The 19,682-nt window shown below is 43.1% G+C and overlaps 1 protein-coding gene across 2 annotated transcripts in view; it reads right to left on the reverse strand.

The window, feature by feature from the left end:
* TSC22D1 (TSC22 domain family member 1) overlaps positions 1-19,682 on the reverse strand; it is a 114,908-nt gene that overhangs the window by 20,968 nt on the left and 74,258 nt on the right. Inside the window, exon 2 of one of the 2 annotated variants that reach the window (XM_077297356.1) lies at positions 15,980-17,208. The exons of the other annotated variant lie outside the window; for it this stretch is intronic. Coding sequence (XP_077153471.1) covers positions 17,205-17,208 — 4 coding nt within the window. The 3' untranslated portion in view covers positions 15,980-17,204. Of the gene's footprint in view, positions 1-15,979; positions 17,209-19,682 lie in introns of those variants that run through there. 2 annotated transcript variants of the gene reach the window in all.

Raw genomic sequence — 19,682 nt, forward strand, 5'->3', positions numbered from 1 at the left:
TGAACGCTCTGCTGATACCCTTAGATAGCTATGTGCACACGATCAGTAAACGCTGCAGGATGGACCCTGCGTACCTGTGCAGGGTCAAACCTGCAGCAGCCAGCTGTTACACCATAATGGATGGGATTTCAAGAAATCCCATGCCCACTATGCGTCCACAGATGCTCGAGGCTCTCCAGCGAAGACGGGTATATGATGTGTCTTTCTACACCGCAGCATGTCAATCCCTCTTGCGAAGACAGAAAAGGACAGCGAGCCATGGGATAGCTAAGGCTGCTTTCACACTGACGTCAGTACGGGGCCGTCGCGCTGCGTCGGCCCGACGTACCGACGCATACTGTGCAAAAAATGCCAGACATGGGCAGCGGAAGCAGTCTTAGGACGCTTCCGCTGCCCCATTGCAAGGTCCGGGGAGGAGGGGGCAGAGTTTCGGCAGCGCATGCGCGGTCGAAAATGGCGGTCACGACACACAAAAAAAGTTACATGTAATGTTTTTTTGTGGCGGCGGTGCGCCAAAACACGGCACAACCATAGCACGACGGTTGCGATGTGTGGCACTGCGTGGCATTGCGTCGCTAATAAAAGTCTATGGAGAAAAAAACGCATCCTGCAGGCAACTTTGCAGGATTCGTTTTTTATCCACAACGACGCATTGTGACGTGCAGTGCCCGACGCTAGTGTGAAAGTAGCCTAAGATGATCGTTGGTAAATACCACCCGGCAAACATGTTATGGTTGAAATTGCCCATGTATGCCCGCCGTTACGCGGTAATCCAGGCAGCCTGGTCACAATTGGCCAGCTATTGCTATATTGGAACATAATAGGCAAATCAATTATGAAGGGTGTTCAATAACATTTACCCCAGCATGTTCTGTCAGTTTTAGATTGCTGAGCTTTTCTGTGCATGTTGAGACATGACGGGACATGCAACAGAAGTCTAATGAAAGCATTGGAAGTGACAGGATGGCAAGTGCAGTACAGTGCATCTCTACAAAGAGAGGGATTTGAAGATTCATTCTGTGATTAAATTCTTCACGAACGGAAGAAAAGAAGCCAAAAGAAATCCAAGGTATATATAGTGATAATACATCTTCCTACCATCAAGAACAGTTTTGGGCTAAGAAGTTTAAAACTGGTAGAAAATCAATTGAAGATGACTCCCCCATTCAGGGTGGCCCTGGGTCAAAGTCCGTATTATAGCTCATGAATTAGGCTTTTCGGTTGGTACCGTTTCCACTATCATTTCTGATGTTTTGAGGATGTCAAAAGGTCAGTTCCCAGTGGGTGCAAAAATGTTGACGCCTGAGCCAAAAACATGTAGCTGGCAATTTAGTCAAAAGAATTTAGACATGCTTACAAAAAGCTCCAGGAGATTTCTATTCCCAAATCATTATCGGTGATGAAACATGGGTCCATCAACATGATCCTCAGCCTAAACAAGAGCCCATGAAATGGAAGCACAAGTGGTAACCAACGCCAAGAAATTGTGTAGCAGTCAGCTGCAAAGATCATGGCAACAGTTTTTTGGGATACAGAATGTGTTTTATTACTATAATTCATGCCACACAAGACAACAATTACTAGAGACACCTATGCCTCAACAATGAAGGTGTTATGTGAGAATCAAAGGGAAACTCCGTAGGAAGTTGTTGGCAGGTGTGTTCAAGCTTCACGACAATGTGCCAGCTCTCAAATCCCGCAAATCCCAAGCTGTTGTCAGAGAATGCGGATTCATGGAGCTTAACCATCCACCCTACAGTCTAGACTTGGATCCCAGTGATTACTTTCTATTTCGCAACCTGAAAACATTTCTGCATGGGCAACAATTTCCTGATGACGCTGCAGTCAAAGAGGCAGCAACAGGGTTCTTGCAGCAGCCATAAGTCTCCTATATGGAGGGCATTCAATCACTGGGGGCAAAGGGGAATGTGTGTGTAAAGGGGTATTCCCATCTCCAAGATCCTATCACAATATGTACTAGGTGTGTTAATGTTAGCAAATACCTCCAATTAGAAATGTAGTAAAGCTTTTCTGATTCGCTATGTCTCTTTCCTCATGTGCAGGCATTGCAGGACCTTCGCCAACTAGCTAATTGTCACCATTTCAGTAGTCACCATAAATACCTTAGGTCCTGCAATGCCTGCACATGAGGAAAGAGATAGCGAATCAAAGCCAAGGGAGATTACACTGAAAAGTAGCAAGTATCATTTTCCAGAAACTTTTGTTTTCATATTCAGGTAGATAAATTGAACACCCTTCGTGTCCATAAATGTGATGGACTAAGTGATATGCGGTTAAGATTGATATGAGTAATTGGTAATAATTTGGTTCTTATACTGGGAGGTGCACAAGTCTGTCAGCAGTTGCTCCATCATCGAGCAGTTCTGTCAGCCTGACCACAAGGCACAAGCAACTCCAACAAGTATGTAAAGAGGTAACACACACTTCCCAGTCCAGCTACGTCTACTTCCTAAATGCTACCTCAGACTCCTGAGAGAACAACTTGTCTGTCTCAAGACCAACCAAGTGGAACATACCTTCATAACCACAGGAATTACAAAGCTGCCTGCTCGAGGATATCCAGCAAATATTCTGAAAACACAAAACTGCAGCACCCAAAAGGAACAACAAGCAAGTGATGTCCAAAAGAGAAAGACTTATCTGGATTCTCACAACATATGAAACCTGTAGTTAATGTCTACCACGAACACCACAAAACACACCGAAACCACTCCAGTCCATGTCATGTTCTCACCGTGCATTATGACCACTTCCTAAGTAATATGGTCCATTCTTGTCCAATATATATTTTATTTGTTGAAGAATGGACCATTTTTCATGTTATAAAAGCAGTCTTTAACCCCAGACATGGCAATATTTAATTTTTCCGCCTTTATTTTTTCTCTCCTTACGACAAGCGCCATAAATTGTTACCTTTTCCTTCAACATAGCCTTATTACGGCTTGTTTTCCAGCAGAACGAGCTTTGAATTATACCATCCATTTCACCATGTCATGTGAAAAGAGAAAAAATTCCAAGTGCAGTGAATTTGCAAAAAATAACAAAAAACCAGTAGCTTAAAATGTAAAAAGTGCACATGTATATCCATAAATAAAAGATATACAAATATATATATTTTCAAAGGGGTGAAAAAATAATTTCACTTGCGCCATCATTTTGTGAAACACATGACATTTTCATTTTTTTGTCGATTAAGCGGCTTAAGGGTTTTTTTTTCTGCCAAGATGATGTTTTAATTGATACAATTTTGGGGTAGATACGTTTTGATCTTTTTTTATTGCGTATTTTTTTCTTTTTATGGCTTTTACAGAGTGGGTTAATTAGATGTTTTACGAGACTTTTACAGAGACAGCAATACAGTATTTTTCAAATTTATTTTTAACGGTGGAAAATGGGGGCGATTTGAACTTTTTATATTTAACATTTTTTCACTCAATTTCTCTTTTTTCGGGGATTTAGTTCTGCGATCGTCCATACTATGCACTGCAAAACCGCAGTACTGCAGTATACAGCACAAATCACTGTTATGGTAGGGATGGGGGTCTGCAGCAGGTTCACGGCCATCATGGCTAACGTCACACGCAGTAAATGACAGTCAGAGATTGACTGTAAGATTTAAGGTGCTAACAGCTGTGGGTTCACCTCAGCGCCACTTGTCTCTGTACGTCTAATGTTGCTAAGGGTCAAGGATTTGATCAGGTTGGTGACAAAAATTATATATGCCCAGAAAACTATATTAATGTCCCCTTCACATTCATTTTTTTCTGCATTATTACTTCTATAAATACATGAAAACCACTTTTAGAAGTTTTTTTGGGGTTATAAATTATTTAGACACTGTTTCTATCCTTGCATCTTTGTTTTTTGCTTTTATGGGGATTATGGTGTAGTAAAATAACCTGGCAACATGATTTTTTTCCCCTTGATATTATAATTCTTTGATAGCTTGTTCTATACTCTGCAATGCCACAGTATATACTGTAATACCACAATATTGGAATATACAAAATCAAGGTCTCCTATGAAGCCCAGGATATCAACATACCACGACTGCTCATCTTAAATGCCGCCATCACAGATTGACATGTGAAAAAACGCTATTAACCTGCAGATATGAGGTTAATCTGCAGGTAATAGTGTTCTGAAGCAGTGCGGATGCTGCACTGAAAGCACCGCTGCCAGGAGGAAATTAACTTTATTCCTCCCAGCAACCTCGGGCTTTCAGACCTAGAGGTTCGGCTTCAGTCACTGCTCAGTACATAGTGGTTGTTGTAACTACGCCCTTTATTGCCTGACTACTACAATGCATCAGTGCCGAGCCGGCTGTCAGTAAGTGCCGGGGACTGGTTACCTGTTGAGAGCACACAACACAGAGCTGCGTGGGAGTGCAAGGAAGGTAAGTAGAAAGCTTTGTTTTTTTTTTTTTCTTTTCATTGAATATAGGATGGGGCCACTGTAGTGCAGGGCCCTAGAGGGGGCCACTGTAGTGCAGGGCCCTAGAGGGGGCCACTGTAGTGCAGGGCCCTAGAGGGGGCCACTGTAGTGCAGGGCCCTAGAGGGGGCCACTGTAGTGCAGGGCCCTAGAGGGGGCCACTGTAGTGCAGGGCCCTAGAGGGGGCCACTGTAGTGCAGGGCCCTAGAGGGGGCCATTATACAGAGGGCATGACGACTGATTAGCGCTGTAGTTACTGGCATCACACCCTATGGCGCTTGGTTCTCTGAACCGGGCTTTATAGCCTTTGGACGTTGGATTCGGGGATTGTCGTGGGAACACCATGGACTTCATCGGACCTGCATGGGAACGTTTTATTTTCTAATAAATTGGTGAACGCGGGACAGTGTTGTCTTTATTCCTCTTGTTTTGTTTCAGGTTTCAGTTTGTGGACTACAGCATGGAGTTTTTTTTCCCAAAAAAATAAAATTGGTGAAAGGGAAAGCGTTGGGGAGTGTGTTTTTTTTTTTTAATAAAAAATTTCTGCCTGTGTATTTTTCTTTCATTATCGGGTTAGTAATGGGGGTGTCTGAGTGGTTCCTGTAAAAAGGCCCCACATTAGATCTCACATTGTATGATGGTCCTCTAAACAGCCTACGTATATCATGCATTCCCCACTCCTCCATATAGCATCATGCATTCCCCACTCCTCCATATAGCATCATGCACTCCCCCACAGGCCTCAGCGGGTCCCATGTAGTGACATAATCATGCCCACTGTCAGTGTCCACGTCAGTGACGTCGTCAAACGCAGAGGGAGATTGATGCATCACACTTCCTCAGTCATCATCATTGCTTTAAACTGTATCGGCATCGAGCGAACTTGCGATGAAGAGCGGGGGCCTGGTACTGCCCCCTCCCCCCCCGGCTCACTGGCTCCACAGCAACCGCGTGGCAGTGCAAGGAAATAGTGTCTCCCTGCTCTGCCGCAGAGTTTAACTTCATCGGCTCAGGCCGATATAGTTTACAGTAGCATAGCTCTGCATAGGCTCTGCCCATTACACCACTGCTCCCATAGAAGTGGACGGAGAAGGGTCACATATTACATACATTAGATACTGTGTATCTGATCCTATTCTGTGTGCTACATGACGCTGAGCTCAATATCCAACACAATCATGTGATAAACTACACTTCGTTAGCCCTGTATCTAATCCCAGCATGTATAACTCTAATCGTATCTAATTGTGCACATGATATACTCCACCTATCTAACCCCAGCTTATGATACAGCAAGCAGCACTAACAATCAATGCTGCCGGCCGTCCTCGGTGACACCGTCTACTTGTCAGTATCACTGGCAGTCACCAACAAAATGGCTCCTCACTGTGATCCTAGACTTCATAATCGGTTATCCTTTTACAAACACGCAGCAGGGGAGGCGAGGAGTGATGTCACACACATTGGAGCAGACCCTGCCTACATTTCACATTTACTCCTAATGTGAGCCAGTTGTCCACTAGGTTTTCATGGCAAATTTCAGCAGCTGCTCCCTCTAGTGTTCAAAAGTGAAAATACCAATACCTTTCAAAATTATTTTTCATATTTTACTTCATTAAACATATAGAATTTTTATTTTAAATTAAAACATTAATAGTCTACATATTTTTCAATTATTGAAAAAGTTTTTGATGGCACCTTCCCTTTAACCCCTTCACCCCGAAGCCTGTTTTCACCTTCCTGACCAGGCCAATTTTTACAATTCTGACCACTGTCACTTTACGAGGTCATAACTGGAATGCTTCAATGGATCCCACCGATTCTGAGATTGTGTTCTCATGACATATTGTACTTCATAATAGTGGTAACATTTTGTTCATACGACTTGCGTTTATTTGCAAAAAAAAACAAAAAACAGAAATTTGGTGAAAATTTTGCAATTTTCACACTCAATTTTTATGCCCTTAAATCAGAGAGCTATGTCACACAAAATAGTTAATAAATAACAATTCCCACATGTCTACTTTCCCACAATTTTTGAAACATTTTTTGTTAGGAAGTTATAAGGGTTAAATGTTGACCAGCGATTTCTCACTTTTATAACAAAATTTGCAAAACCCTTTTTTAGGGATCACCTCACATTTGAAGTGACTTTGAGGGGTCTATATGATAGAAAATACCCAAAAGTGACACCATTCTAAAAACTGCACCCCTCAAGATGCTCAAAAAGATATTCAAGAAGATTATTAACCCTTTAGGTGCTTTACAAGAATTTTTGGAATGTGGAAGGAAAAAATAAACATTTACTTTTCTTTCGCAAAAATTTTCCTTTAGACCTAATTTTTTATTTTTTTTCACAAGGGTAACAGGAGAAAATGGACAATTTGTTGTGCAATTTCTCCTGAGTACACCGATACCCCATCTGTGGAGGAGAACAACTGTTTGGGCACACGGCAAGGCTTGGAAGGGAAGGAGCGCCATTTCACTTTTTGAATGTAAAGTTTGCTGGCTTAATTAGCGTATATGTTGCGTTTGGAGAACCCCTGATGTACCTAAACAGTGGAGCTCCCCAACAAGTGACACCATTTTGGAAACTAGACCCTTAAGGGCTTGTGCCCACGCTGTGGCTTCTCCGCAGCGGTTTTGATAAATCCGCAGTGCAAAACCGCTGCGGTTTTTACTGCGGATTTATCGCGGTTTCCTCTGCGGGTTTTCACCTGCAGATTTCTATTGGAGCATGTGTAAACCCGCAGCGGAATCCGCACAAAGAATTGACATGCTGCGGAACATAAACCGCTGCGTTTCCGCACTGTTTTTTCCGCAGCATGTGCACTGCGGATTTCGTTTCCCATAGGTTTACATTGTACTGTAAACTCATGGGAAACCGCTGCGGACCCGCAGCTGCGGAAACGCTGCGGTTCCGCAGCAAAATCCGCCGCGTGTGCACATTCCCTCAGGGAACTGATCTAGATGTGTATTGAGCCCCTTGAACCCCCCAGGTGCTTCACAGAAGTTTATAATAGAGCCATGAAAATAAAAATAAAAAATTGAAAAAATTTTTTTAAAACATTTAGCTCCAAATTTTGCATTTTCATAAGGGTAACAGGAGAAACTGCTCCATAACATTTGTTGTGCAATTTCTCCTAAGTACACCGATACCTCATATGTGGAGGAAAACTACGGTTTGAGCGCACGGCAGGGCTTGGAAGGGAAGAAATGCTATACTGCCGTTGCAGTGACCAGCAGGTTATGCCCAGCTCATGCTTCTGGAGATATGCACCTGTAAATTAGGCGGGCTCTGATCACTACAGAAATGCCAAACATGTGAGCACTAAATGTGGTTTAGTAAAATGAAACATGGCACTCAGATGAAATAGGAAATTATTTTAATGCAGTCCAAGATATAGTACATACAGAGCAACGTTTCGGTCATATAACGACCTTCAGTATACTGACTGCAAACAGAAGAGGTATGTTCGTAATGCTCATAGAGTCCAATGACTCCCCACCAGTGGTGGATACCATGTCCGAGGAGCCACCTCCAAACATACAGCGCACCGATTAGCCTTAACTCAACGGTGGGACACTTGAGTTATTGCCACGAGCAACCATTCACCTTAGCACTTTCTTTTTTATGCTTTAGGACAGCACCCTGTGTGTGATTGGACTCTCTGAGCATTACGAACATACGTCTTCTGTTTGCAGTCGGTACACTGATGAAGGTCGTTATATGACCGAATGTCGCACTGTATGTACTATATCTTAAGCTACTTTCACATTAACGTCGTGTGACGCACGTCGCAATACGTCATTTTGGAGAAAAAACGCATCTTGCAAAGTTGCCCGCAGGATGCGTTTTTTCTCCATACACTTACATTAGCGACGCATTGCGACGGATTGCCACACGTCGCATCCGTTGTGCGACGGATGCGTCGTGTTCTGGCTGACAGTCGGCACAGAAAAAGTTCCATGTACCTTTTTTCGTGCGTCGTGTCCGCCATTTTCGACCGCGCATGCGGTCGAAAACTGCATCCGCTGCCCACGTTGTGCTACATTAACACACTGTCCGTCGGGACGATGGTTTGCGACGGCCTGTACCAACGGACTAGTGTGAAAGTAGTCTTAGACTGCATTAAAATCATTTCCTATTTCATCTGTTGAGTGGCAAGTTTCATTTTACTACATATTCAGGTCTGGGACCCTACCTGAGCACCAACAACGGTTGTGCCACGTCACTTATTTATACCTAAATGTTGTTTAGGCACACTGGTGCTCAGAAGGGAGAGGGCATTTGGATTCGGGAGCGGAGAATTTTCTGAATTTCTTTGGGGGGCGAGGAGCCATTTCGCTTTTCTAGATACTTTGTGCTACCAGTAACGTGAACGCCCCCTATATTTCCATTAACATATTACAGATCTGAGTGGGGACATTTTTGTGGATTGAGTTGAAGCTTTTATTGGGAACATTTTACATAATGTTTGGGATCACAGTTATCCTGTGCTTTAGGCTGAGCACTTACTTTGGGGTTTCCATCTAAATCTCTGAGTGACGTGATTCAGAAGAAATGTCCAAGAGACCCATTCACTATATGAGGCAGCAGAGTTACTCTGCACTCAGTCTGGCCTCTGTTCCGTGGTGTCCTTTTCAGAAGGGCACAAAACTGTCCCCGACGGCACTTTTATTTTTATGCAATCCTAAAAAGACGGACACCACTGTATCACAGGTCAGACGGCGTCCACAGTGTCTCCATCTGCCTCATAGGGAATCTTCCACCGGGGGTTCTGTCTGAATCACATATCGACTGGTGCGATTATAGCGATACCAGATTTATATCGGGTTTTTATGTTTGGCTGCTGTCACACACTAAAAGACGCTTTTTATTGTGAAAACTAGTTTTTGCAACCATCATATTTTGAGAGCTATAATTTTTCCATTTTTCAGCCGACAGTCATGTTATGGCTTGCTTTTTGTGGGACGAGCTGACATTTTTATTGGTACCATTTTCGGGCACATGACATTTTTTATAGCTTTCTATTACGATTTTTGGGAGACAGAATGAACAGAAAAACAGCAATTCAGGAATTGCATTTTGTTTGTGTTTTTTTATATCGTTCCGTGTGTGGTAAAATTGGTAAAACAGCTTTATTCTTTGGGTCAGTGCGAGTACAGAGATACCTCATTTATATCTTTTTCTATGTTTTGCCGCTTTTACACAAAAACTATTTAATAGAAAAAATATATTATGTTTGCTTTATTATGAGAGCTATAACTTTCTGCTGATGGAGGGGTACGGTGGCTCGTTTTTGTGGGACAAGACTAGGTTTTTATTTACTTTCATCTTTTTGATCGCGTTTTATTGCACTTTTTGTTCGGCGGTAAGATGATTAAGAATTGTTTACCTCATTCTCTATTTTTATTTTTTACGGTGTTCCCTGAAGTGGTTAAGTAGAGGGACAGTTTTATAGAGTGGGTTGTTACGGACGCGGCAATACCAAATGTGTACATTTATTATTTACATAAATAAATATATTTTTGGGAAAAATATTTGTTTGGGTTTTTTTAAATATTTTTAGCCTTCTGCAAGAAATCCGCATGCGTTTTTTTCGCTTTTTTTTGCAGATTTTTTGCATTTTTTCCCCGGAGATTTCCCAATGCAATGATATAGTGGGAAATCCGCAAAATTAATGAAGATGCTGCGTTTTTTACCGCGATGCGTTTTTTTCAAGGAAAAAAACGCATCATGTGCACAAAAATTGTGGAATGCATTCTAAATGGGATTTTTTTTATAGCGAAAAAAATGCGAAAAATCTGCAACGTGTGCACACAGCCTTACACTTAATTTTTCTTCACTTTTTTTCTTACATTGTCCTATCCTGGGACATCACTGTATAGTGTCAGATCGCAGAGTATCACATCAGAATCTGACAGGCAGAGAAGGGGGCATGTCAGTGCCTGCTCTAAGCAGGTGCTCACAAGCAACCTTCCCTGCAGGACCCGTGGCCACCTTGCGACCGAGGGTCTCCATGGAGACCATCAGGACAATGAAACCGCATCCACGTTGTCCTGATGGAAGCGTGCAGGGAACAGATTCTCTGCGCGAAGCTCCTCTCTGTGTCGCTGTCACTACTGACAGCTGCATCAGAAGGGTTAAATGCCAGCGAATGGTCCTAGCGCCGATCACGGGCGTTGCTGCAGGGTGTCAGCTCTCACATAGAGCTGACACCCGCACCCGATTGCCGCGGTGCTCAGCGTGAACCCGCACGATAGTGCCGCTGTACATATACTGCGCTGCGTTCCAGCAAACAGCAGTATATGTACGGCGCATGTCGGGAAGGGGTTAAGGCCACTTTCACATGCTGAGTATTTATTCAGTCTTTTACATCATTTGTAAGCGCTATCCAGGAGTTTCTATTATACTTCTCCTCTGATTGTCCTACTTATGATTTTGGCTTACAAATACTGATGGAAAATACTGACCAAATACTGAACGTGTGAACAAGACTTTAAGCACATTAAGAAAAATAGGAGTAATAAAAAATGTTTTAAAAAGTAAACAAGGATGTGTGAATACTTCAAAAAAAGTACTAGCTTCCCCAAAGTACACAATCTTACTACCCAAACCAATTATTTGAAAGTTATTATTAAAGATAATGACCATATTTAAATCTGATTTCAAACTTCATTTTAATTGTAATTATCCACATCAAATATCTTGAAACATCAGAGATTTTAAGCCAGAGGACACTCACTCCTGATTTTCTATAACTTATTTGCTAGCTTTGCAGCATATACTGGCGCAGGATGAGCAGAGTAATCCTCATTTTTGTAAGAGGATAAATGATCTAGATAAGGCCGGTATCACACTTGCAACTGCAATGTGAGAAACTTGCGCGAGTCTCTCGCCTCAACACCCGGCACTGCCGCCGGCACTTAGGACCGGAGTGTGCGGCTGCACGTATTTCCATGCAGCTGAACGCTCCGGTCCGAACCGCCGGCGGCAGTGCCGGGAATTGAGGAGAAAGACTCATGCAAGTTTCTCACATTGCAGTTGAAAGTGGGTCTCCGGCCTAAGATTGTACACAAAGGAAAGGCCTGGTCTGCATTTTCCAGGACTCCCCTGTCTCCATCCATCCTGTTTTGGTCATACAGACATGTGACTGCTGCAGTTAATCATTGCTGTGGCCAGAGACTAGGCTGCAGCGGTCACATGCCTATCCCCACTATAACACATCATTGTAACAAATAAGAAGCAAAGTAAAGCTACTAAAATACCTGCCCTTGCATGGTCTTTGAGAGCCCTTTAACCATTTATTTCTAGATTGCCATATGACCACCTATTTTCCGTACAACTCCGCACTGGTCACACTATAGCCCATTACAGTGTAAAACACATCCGCCTGCTTCTAAGAAAATCCAGACAAACCATTCTCCTTTAACACTAAGGCCATGTTCAGTATTTGGTCAGTATTTTACATCAGTATTTGTAAGCCAAAACCAGGAGTGGGTGATATATCCAGAAGTGGTGACGTGTTTCTATTATACTTTTCCTCGAATTGTTCCAATCCTGGTTTTGGCTTAGAAATACTGAGGAAAAAAACTCCCCCAAATACTGAACGTGTCCCAAGAAGTGCTCTTATGGACATTCACAGAACCCAGAGTGTGAAGGAGACATGATGTTCCCTTATGCTGCCAATCACAGGGCTAGGAAGCCAGTGTGAAAAGATAATGTGAAGCTGCAGCACCACCTTGTGGACAGAGGTTGAACTGACCTTCACTACTATTAAAAAAACAAAACAAAAAAAAAACATTGGTTTTGCCAATAGTCACTGACATTCAGCGCAGAGGTCTCCGAAAGAAAAAAATAATTAACTGCACAGGCAAAAGTAAGAATAGTCAAACATGATTTCTGTATTCAGAAAAAAGGGAGTGTGGGGGGAGCTTTATTGAACTCATCCACACCCAATACAAAAATATATATAAATATATACATATACACACTCCCATCTCCACACATACAGTATATACAGTATGCATTACACACAAACATTTACACAGTGAAAGCTCTTCAGAACACCACCTACTTATCAGGAGCAGTTTTCCTGTGACAGGAGCTCAGTTCAGATTGTGATCCCCAATGGGGACAGATGAGATCTGTGAAGCGCTGCGGAACATGATGGAGCTATAGAAGTATAATAATCACATAATACGCACAGCACTTCAGAAAGCGCGCGTCGGTGTAACAGTGGGGGTCTGGCATCTCAATCTTACAGAGTTATTCCCATCTCAATGGGTGAATATTCTACAACAGTGCTTGCAGAAATAAAACAGTTTTGCAATTTACTGTTTATTATACATTTTCAGCCATTCTGGAAATTCAGCTCATTGCCAAGGAAACCGACCACCGCTGATGCCTAGCTTGTAAGTACTGCAATAGAGCTGGCCAGGATTAGGCGATGACAGCCGCTCCCACAATCCTGGACAATTTCAAAGCAGTACAAGCTCAATCAATAGAAAAGAGCGGGCAATGAGCAGATTCAGCCACCACAGCTAAAGAGCAGCGGTGGTCGGTCACCTAGCAAACGTTTTTATACCAGAGAGAAAAAAAAAAAAGTGTTACCATCTCAAGAGATGCTGAATATTTTAATAACTAGTCACGAAAGTATTGGACGGATAACATATGTGAAGATGGGAGTAGGCCAATAATAGCGCTCATCATGGTGGGAAGAGTTCATTTCCTGCCATCTCTGTGCTGGAGTATGCAGTATCTCAGGATTTGCGCTCAGCCGTTTGCCTACTGGGATAATATCTGTTAAAATTATTTCATTATTTTTTTGGCCTTATATACACCGTATTCTTCAGATTATAAGACACACTTTTATGATCCCCAAATTTAGGGGGAAAATGGGGGTGCGTCTCATAGACCTAACACGGTTCTTACCGAGGGGTCAATGCTACAGGCCCGGAGCTGGGGGTGTTGCGGTGGTCCTGCGGAGTGCAGTGGTGGCACGGCGGCGAGTGGTGGTCCTGCGCTGGTGGTACAGCGGCATATGGCAGCAGGCATTCTTCTTCTGGGGTCCGGCTTCTAACTGAGCGCAGGTGCAGATGGAGGAAAGCCGAGATCTCCATCTGCGCCTGCCTCTATGCGATGACACTGGCAAAATGGCCGTTGATGCCGAACAGATGGTGCCAAGCTCTCTCTGGCAGCCATTTTCCTGGAGTCCACTGCATAGTAAACAATGCGGGAGCTCCGGGCTTTCACAAAATGCCGGCGGAGCCCCCGCACCAGCAGACACCCGCAGCGACCCCGCTTCACCGCAGTCACCACCCTTGCCTAGATTGTAAGAAGCGCCACCATTTTATTAAAAAAAAAAAAGTTTTTTCCTAATTTTCTCCTCAAAATTTGAGATGAGTCTTATAATCCGATTATAATCCTTATAAAAGGCAAAATACGGTAAATATAATATTTTTTTGTTGTTTCACTTTGGTTCTTGCTCGCCTGCTTCCAAGAGACATAACATTTTTTCATCTACATGGCAATATGAGGGTCTGTATTATGCGGGATGAGATGTAATTTTTTTTTTCTTGCCTTCACATCATAAAATAGATGGTGTCATTCAAAATTACAAGGTGTGGCGAAACTACTAAAGAAGTGCAAATCCAAAGTTGTGGTTTTTTTGGGTTTGATTTTTACAGCGATCATTATATGGTCAAAATGCCTGGTAATAAGATTCTCCTGATCAGTAGGATTATGGCGATACCAGACAAACATATTTAAGAAGTGAAAACAAAAAAAATAAAATAAAAAAAAAAATTGCCAAATTTAAAGACACGAAACATTTTTACATTTTCAGTCGATGGCGTGAGGTTTTTTTTAGCGCCTGAGAGTACGATTTTATTAAAAAAAATGTTGGTAAATAAAAACATTTGATCGCTTCTTCTAGCATCCTCCTGTGGAGGATGGAAAAAAAAAAAATCACAAATCTGGAGCTTTGATTTGATTTTTGTCATTACAGCATTTACCAATTGTTTTGTTTGATAGATTGCACTTTTACAGACATGGAGATCCCACATACTGAGTTAATTTTTTGTTATGGGGGAAGAAGGTGGTGGTGGTGGGATCAACGTTTTGTTAATATTTTATTTTACAGTATTTTGTAGACTCTTGCTTGATCCTGCGATCACCCGATTTCCCATGTTAGCATATCAAAGTATTGCCCTATATTTCATACCAGCTGGCTGTCTTTCATACAATTGGTCATGAAAGGCATGGGGCATTCGGAAGACCCCCAGCCGTCACTGCCATCCAAGGGTGTGTTGCAGGGAAGTCATTGGGTGGTTAGAACAGCATACCCTGGATTTCAGTGTAAATCCCACTGTCACGATAAGGACGGTGGCATTTAACAGTTTAGCAACAGAGGGCAAAGCTATGCGCGTGGCTGTCGGGGGCAGATAATGGCTGACTAACAGCCATCACATGCCAGGAAAGATGCAGCCTCCGCTCCTCCTGACCCTGCATCAATGGAGACCGACTTACGATGTATCAGTATGTCAAATGTGCGTAAGAGGTTTAAGGAAATCTGCCAGCAGGTCCAATCTGAGAGCAGCACGATGTAAGGGCAGAGCCCCCCAAGTACTGGGCTGATTCCTGCCGTTTTGATAAAACCACTGTTCTAGCTCCTGCAGTTCTCGGAATGCTGAGCTCTGTATAGCCCCGCCCACACCAGTGATTGGCGGCTTTTTGTCCATGTACAGTGTACACAGAAAGCTGCCAGTCAGTGGTGGGGGCGGGGTTATACAGAACTCATGAACATGCAGGACTACATGGCTGCAGGTTTACTAGTCCTCTACTGATAAAATCATGTATCAGCAAGAGATTATCAAAATTACAGCAAGAAGCCCAGTAAGTGACATCACTGGATTCAGGTTCTCTGCCACCAAATTATGCTGGTCTCAGATTAGATAGCCAAAACCAGGTGACAGATTCCCTTTAAGTGTTTTAGTCATGTGATCATTTTTACAATGTAATAAAGATGAATTATATTGCTTGTTACTCATCTTGTACCATGTGCTATTGATTGGCTACAACAGAAGATTTTTGGTCCTAAATTGCATACTGGCCGTCTTTCCTTAGAACCACTCCTTGCACCTGAGAAAACCCCTCTGACAGCTAAGAGTCTTCATTGTATAGTACACCACATGGACAAAAGTATTAGGACACACCTGTTAGGCTACGTTCACATTAGCGTCTTTGGGCGCAGCGTCGTCGATGGATACCGACGCATGCGTCTCTATCTTTAACATGGGGGGCGCATGGACATGCGCCGGTACGCGTTGTCAAGCGTTGTACGACGCATGCGTCATTTGGGCGCACCAGACAGGGCGCGGCCAACGCTACATGTTGCATTTTTCCTACGCCAAATTTCCGGTAAACAATGCATGCAACGCACTTGCGTCATAAATGCGCCAAAAAACCACATTACTGTCTATGTACAACGCATAGGGCGCAGGTGCCTGCATTGACCCACGTTGTTCGACGCATGCGCCTTTTGAGTAAAAAACAAGTGATGAAGTGTCTAGACAGTGACAAGACCACCCATAGATATAAAAAAAAGGGTGATTGCATTGTATTTCAGTTGCCTGCACGTCTGGAAACAGAGAGGACACGAGACACAGCTCTGCCTTCAAGAGATGTAAGTATATAATTTCTCTGCCCATTTTTTTTTTTATTCTTTGCAATGTTTGTTGTTTGTTTTTTTTGTTATGTGTGTGACTTTTTTTTCTTGCAATTTATGGTGGTATATTTAATTTTTATTGGGTTGTTCTGCGTTGACCGCATGCGTCAAAAAACGCTGCGCTGTGTATGCGGTTTGACATGCGTTTTGGGTTGCGTCGATGACGCTGCGCCCAAAGACGCTAATGTGAACGTAGCCTTAATCAGTAAATGCAGCTTTCTCAGAGTCCCATTGGCACAGGTATATAAAGCAAGGTCCATAAAGGCATGGTTGGGGGAGCTTGGTGTGGAAGAACTTGACTGGCCGCACAGTGCTGACCCGACCCCATCTTTTGCATTTAACCAGCGCGGAGCTTGTGAGCGAGACTCTCTCATCCGGCATCAGTGTCTCATCGAACAAATGCTCTTCTGGGTGAATGGGCAAAAATTCCCACAGACACTAGAAATTTTTTTTAGAAAACCTTCTTTAAAAAATGAAAACTATTGTAGTTGCAAAGGGAAAAACGAACTCCATATTAAAGGGGTTGTCTGGCCTTATGTGACAAGTCTGTAGTCACTGCACGCTGTGAGGATTATCCAGGGCCTGCGGACGGGTTTGTTTAAGTATGTGATTTACATACGTGGGGTCAAGTGCCGACTAGACGTGCGCAGCCTCACTTAATGCAAGTGTATTAGACGTCTAGTTTGAATGTGGCCTGAAATATGCAAATCACACACTTGCGGTCACATGACCTCCCGCTTCCAAAACCAGTACTGGATAATCCTCACAGTGAGCGTAATGGGAGGATCACAAGTCTGCAGTCACATTGAGTGATTGTAGACTTGTACCTTATGGCCAGACAACCCCTTTAAATGTCTATGGATGTAGTATAGGAGGTCATAAAAGCCCCCTGCAACAGCAATGTGTATTTGTCCCAATACATTTGTTCATACAGTGCATATATAGATTTTAGAACATGGACAGACAGTAAGAGGTATACAGAGGGATATTAATATACAAAGTGCAAAATATGAAACCGCTTACCTGAAGTAGCAAAACAAATCGTTATTTCCATCCAAGTAAAGAGAATGATGGAGGAAAAAAAAAAAAAAAACAATTAGTGTCTTAATCTTGTCCTAGAAATACTAAAAAAAAAAAAAAAAAAAAAACATACAAGCATCTATAAAAGCTAAAGAATGACTGAGAAGAGGGTCATCATAGTCTGAGGGGTGCTAACTCTAGAAGCACAGATAGGAGCAGCCTCCCAATGTTACCAATTTATCTAGAGATGATCCCTTGTAGGATTCTATGCTCTCTAATTTCATATACAAGCCACGTGGTCACAATACTGCCACACAGTGGGGTGATATGGTCACTGCAAGAGATTACAGCATGAAGAACTGTGTGATCTGAGCTAGATAGTACCGATTGGGCAAAATCCTTATAAATGAGAGATCCTTCCTTTCCTACGAATGATGTGGCCGACCTGCATATATCTAAGCTAGGGTCCATCTACATACAGCGAGCCTGCAGGCACGTGCTATGATGTGACGTGGAGCCGCTTTGGGGCACAATATACCATATTCAGCTTTCAGTTTACAAATCCAGTCCTCCAGAAGGTGGCAGTGTAAGTCCATTTATCTACCAAACTAACATGGCTGTATAGTGACATCTAGTGGCTGTCAAGAGATTGGACTTGATCATAACTTAAAAATATAAATGTTATACAAATGCCATAGCAAAACAAACCACGACACAAAACAATTCTTCACATTACATAAGGCCTCATAAGTGTTAGATCATGGTCCAGGCTATAAAAGCATTAACATTCCCACAGTGCTGGTGACAAAATATAGATCTATATGTGATCAGGAAGATACCAGACAATCACTATGGTTAATGCATGGCCACTGAGGAGGGGTCTTCAAGCGCCCCTCTGGCTAGACTTGCTTTTCCCATATGCAGAATACTCTAGGTATGGTATTTCTCTGTTTATCTGGTGAGATTAAGAGAAGATTCTAGTAACATTTAGAAAACTTATGTTAAAAGATGCTAATAAAGACGCAATGAAAATGTTGGAAACTTGTGGCATTTTCTACAAATGTTTAAAATAAGTTAAAAAAAAAAATTTAAGAAAAATGTCACCAAGAAACCATTTCCACTGGCCAACCACGGAGAATAGGTAATAACATAATAATGGCTAGGAGAGAGGAGGAGAATATCGGAGAGAAGACTGCCGATCACACCAGTGACACAATAAGTGACCGTAAAGGAGGACAGACATTGGATTAGTATCGTCCAAGCCCACCAATACCAGAGGGATGGGAAGACCAGCTGAAGGTAAAATCCAGCAGCCCCGACCTTCATTTATATATTCACCTCTCATCCTTTAGTTCTCAGAGGAGATAAGCCATCAGCAGAAATGTCCGGCAGCGGATTACACGCCTGACTCAGTGTCCTCACTGGGGAGAGCAGAGTGTTTGTAGAAGGGAAGAGTACGGTGATCTGTCGCCAGACCATCATCTAAACCGTTATTTCTAGGCTGACAAGTTATCAGCTATCCACAGCGATGACTCCTGGGTGTCCGACCACTGGAACATCCACTGCTCCTGAGAACAGCTCCACATGCTCCTTTCATATCCATGTGAATGCTAGTGCATATTCAACTAACTTTCATTTGATTTTCATCCGTATGTCTGGTTTGTTTTTTTAATCTCTGTGTGACATCCATGTGCGATCTGTTTTCATACATCAAACAAAAAAAAATGTACACGATCAGATCACATACAGTCTCCTAGGTCTATAATAGAAATGTATCCAGAAAATTCAGATGCCACTCGGATGTTCTGAGCAAGATGCATTTTTATTTATTTATTTATTTTAAGCGCCCATAGTGAGTGAGTGATGAGTGAGTCTCATCCGAGATTCAGAAGAATGTAGAGCATGCTGCAATTTTTTTCTCATGCATTGAGGAAAAAAATTAATCTGAAAGGCACTATTGATCAAAAGATCTGTTGATTAAAATGAACTTTGTGAGGAAACCACTGGAAGTAGTACAGCTTTATTCTGGTGGTTGCGAAGATTACTTTATAAAATGCTAAGCATAACCCAGAGGTAAGAGGCACGCCGCACAGGGGTAAGAGGGGCACGCCGCACATAAGAGGGGCACGCCGCACAGGGGTAAGAGAGGCACGCCGCACAGGGGTAAGAGAGGCACGCCGCACAGGGGTAAGAGAGGCACGCCGCACAGGGGTAAGAGAGGCACGCCGCACAGGGGTAAGAGAGGCACGCCGCACAGGGGTAAGAGAGGCACGCCGCACAGGGGTAAGAGGGGCACGCCGCACATAAGAGGGGCACGCCGCACAGGGGTAAGAGAGGCACGCCGCACAGGGGTAAGAGAGGCACGCCGCACAGGGGTAAGAGAGGCACGCCGCACAGGGGTAAGAGAGGCACGCCGCACAGGGGTAAGAGAGGCACGCCGCACAGGGGTAAGAGAGGCACGCCGCACAGGGGTAAGA

Source organism: Ranitomeya variabilis, chromosome 3 (genome assembly GCF_051348905.1).
Source record: "Ranitomeya variabilis isolate aRanVar5 chromosome 3, aRanVar5.hap1, whole genome shotgun sequence".
In the NCBI taxonomy this organism is placed as follows: domain Eukaryota; kingdom Metazoa; phylum Chordata; class Amphibia; order Anura; family Dendrobatidae; genus Ranitomeya; species Ranitomeya variabilis.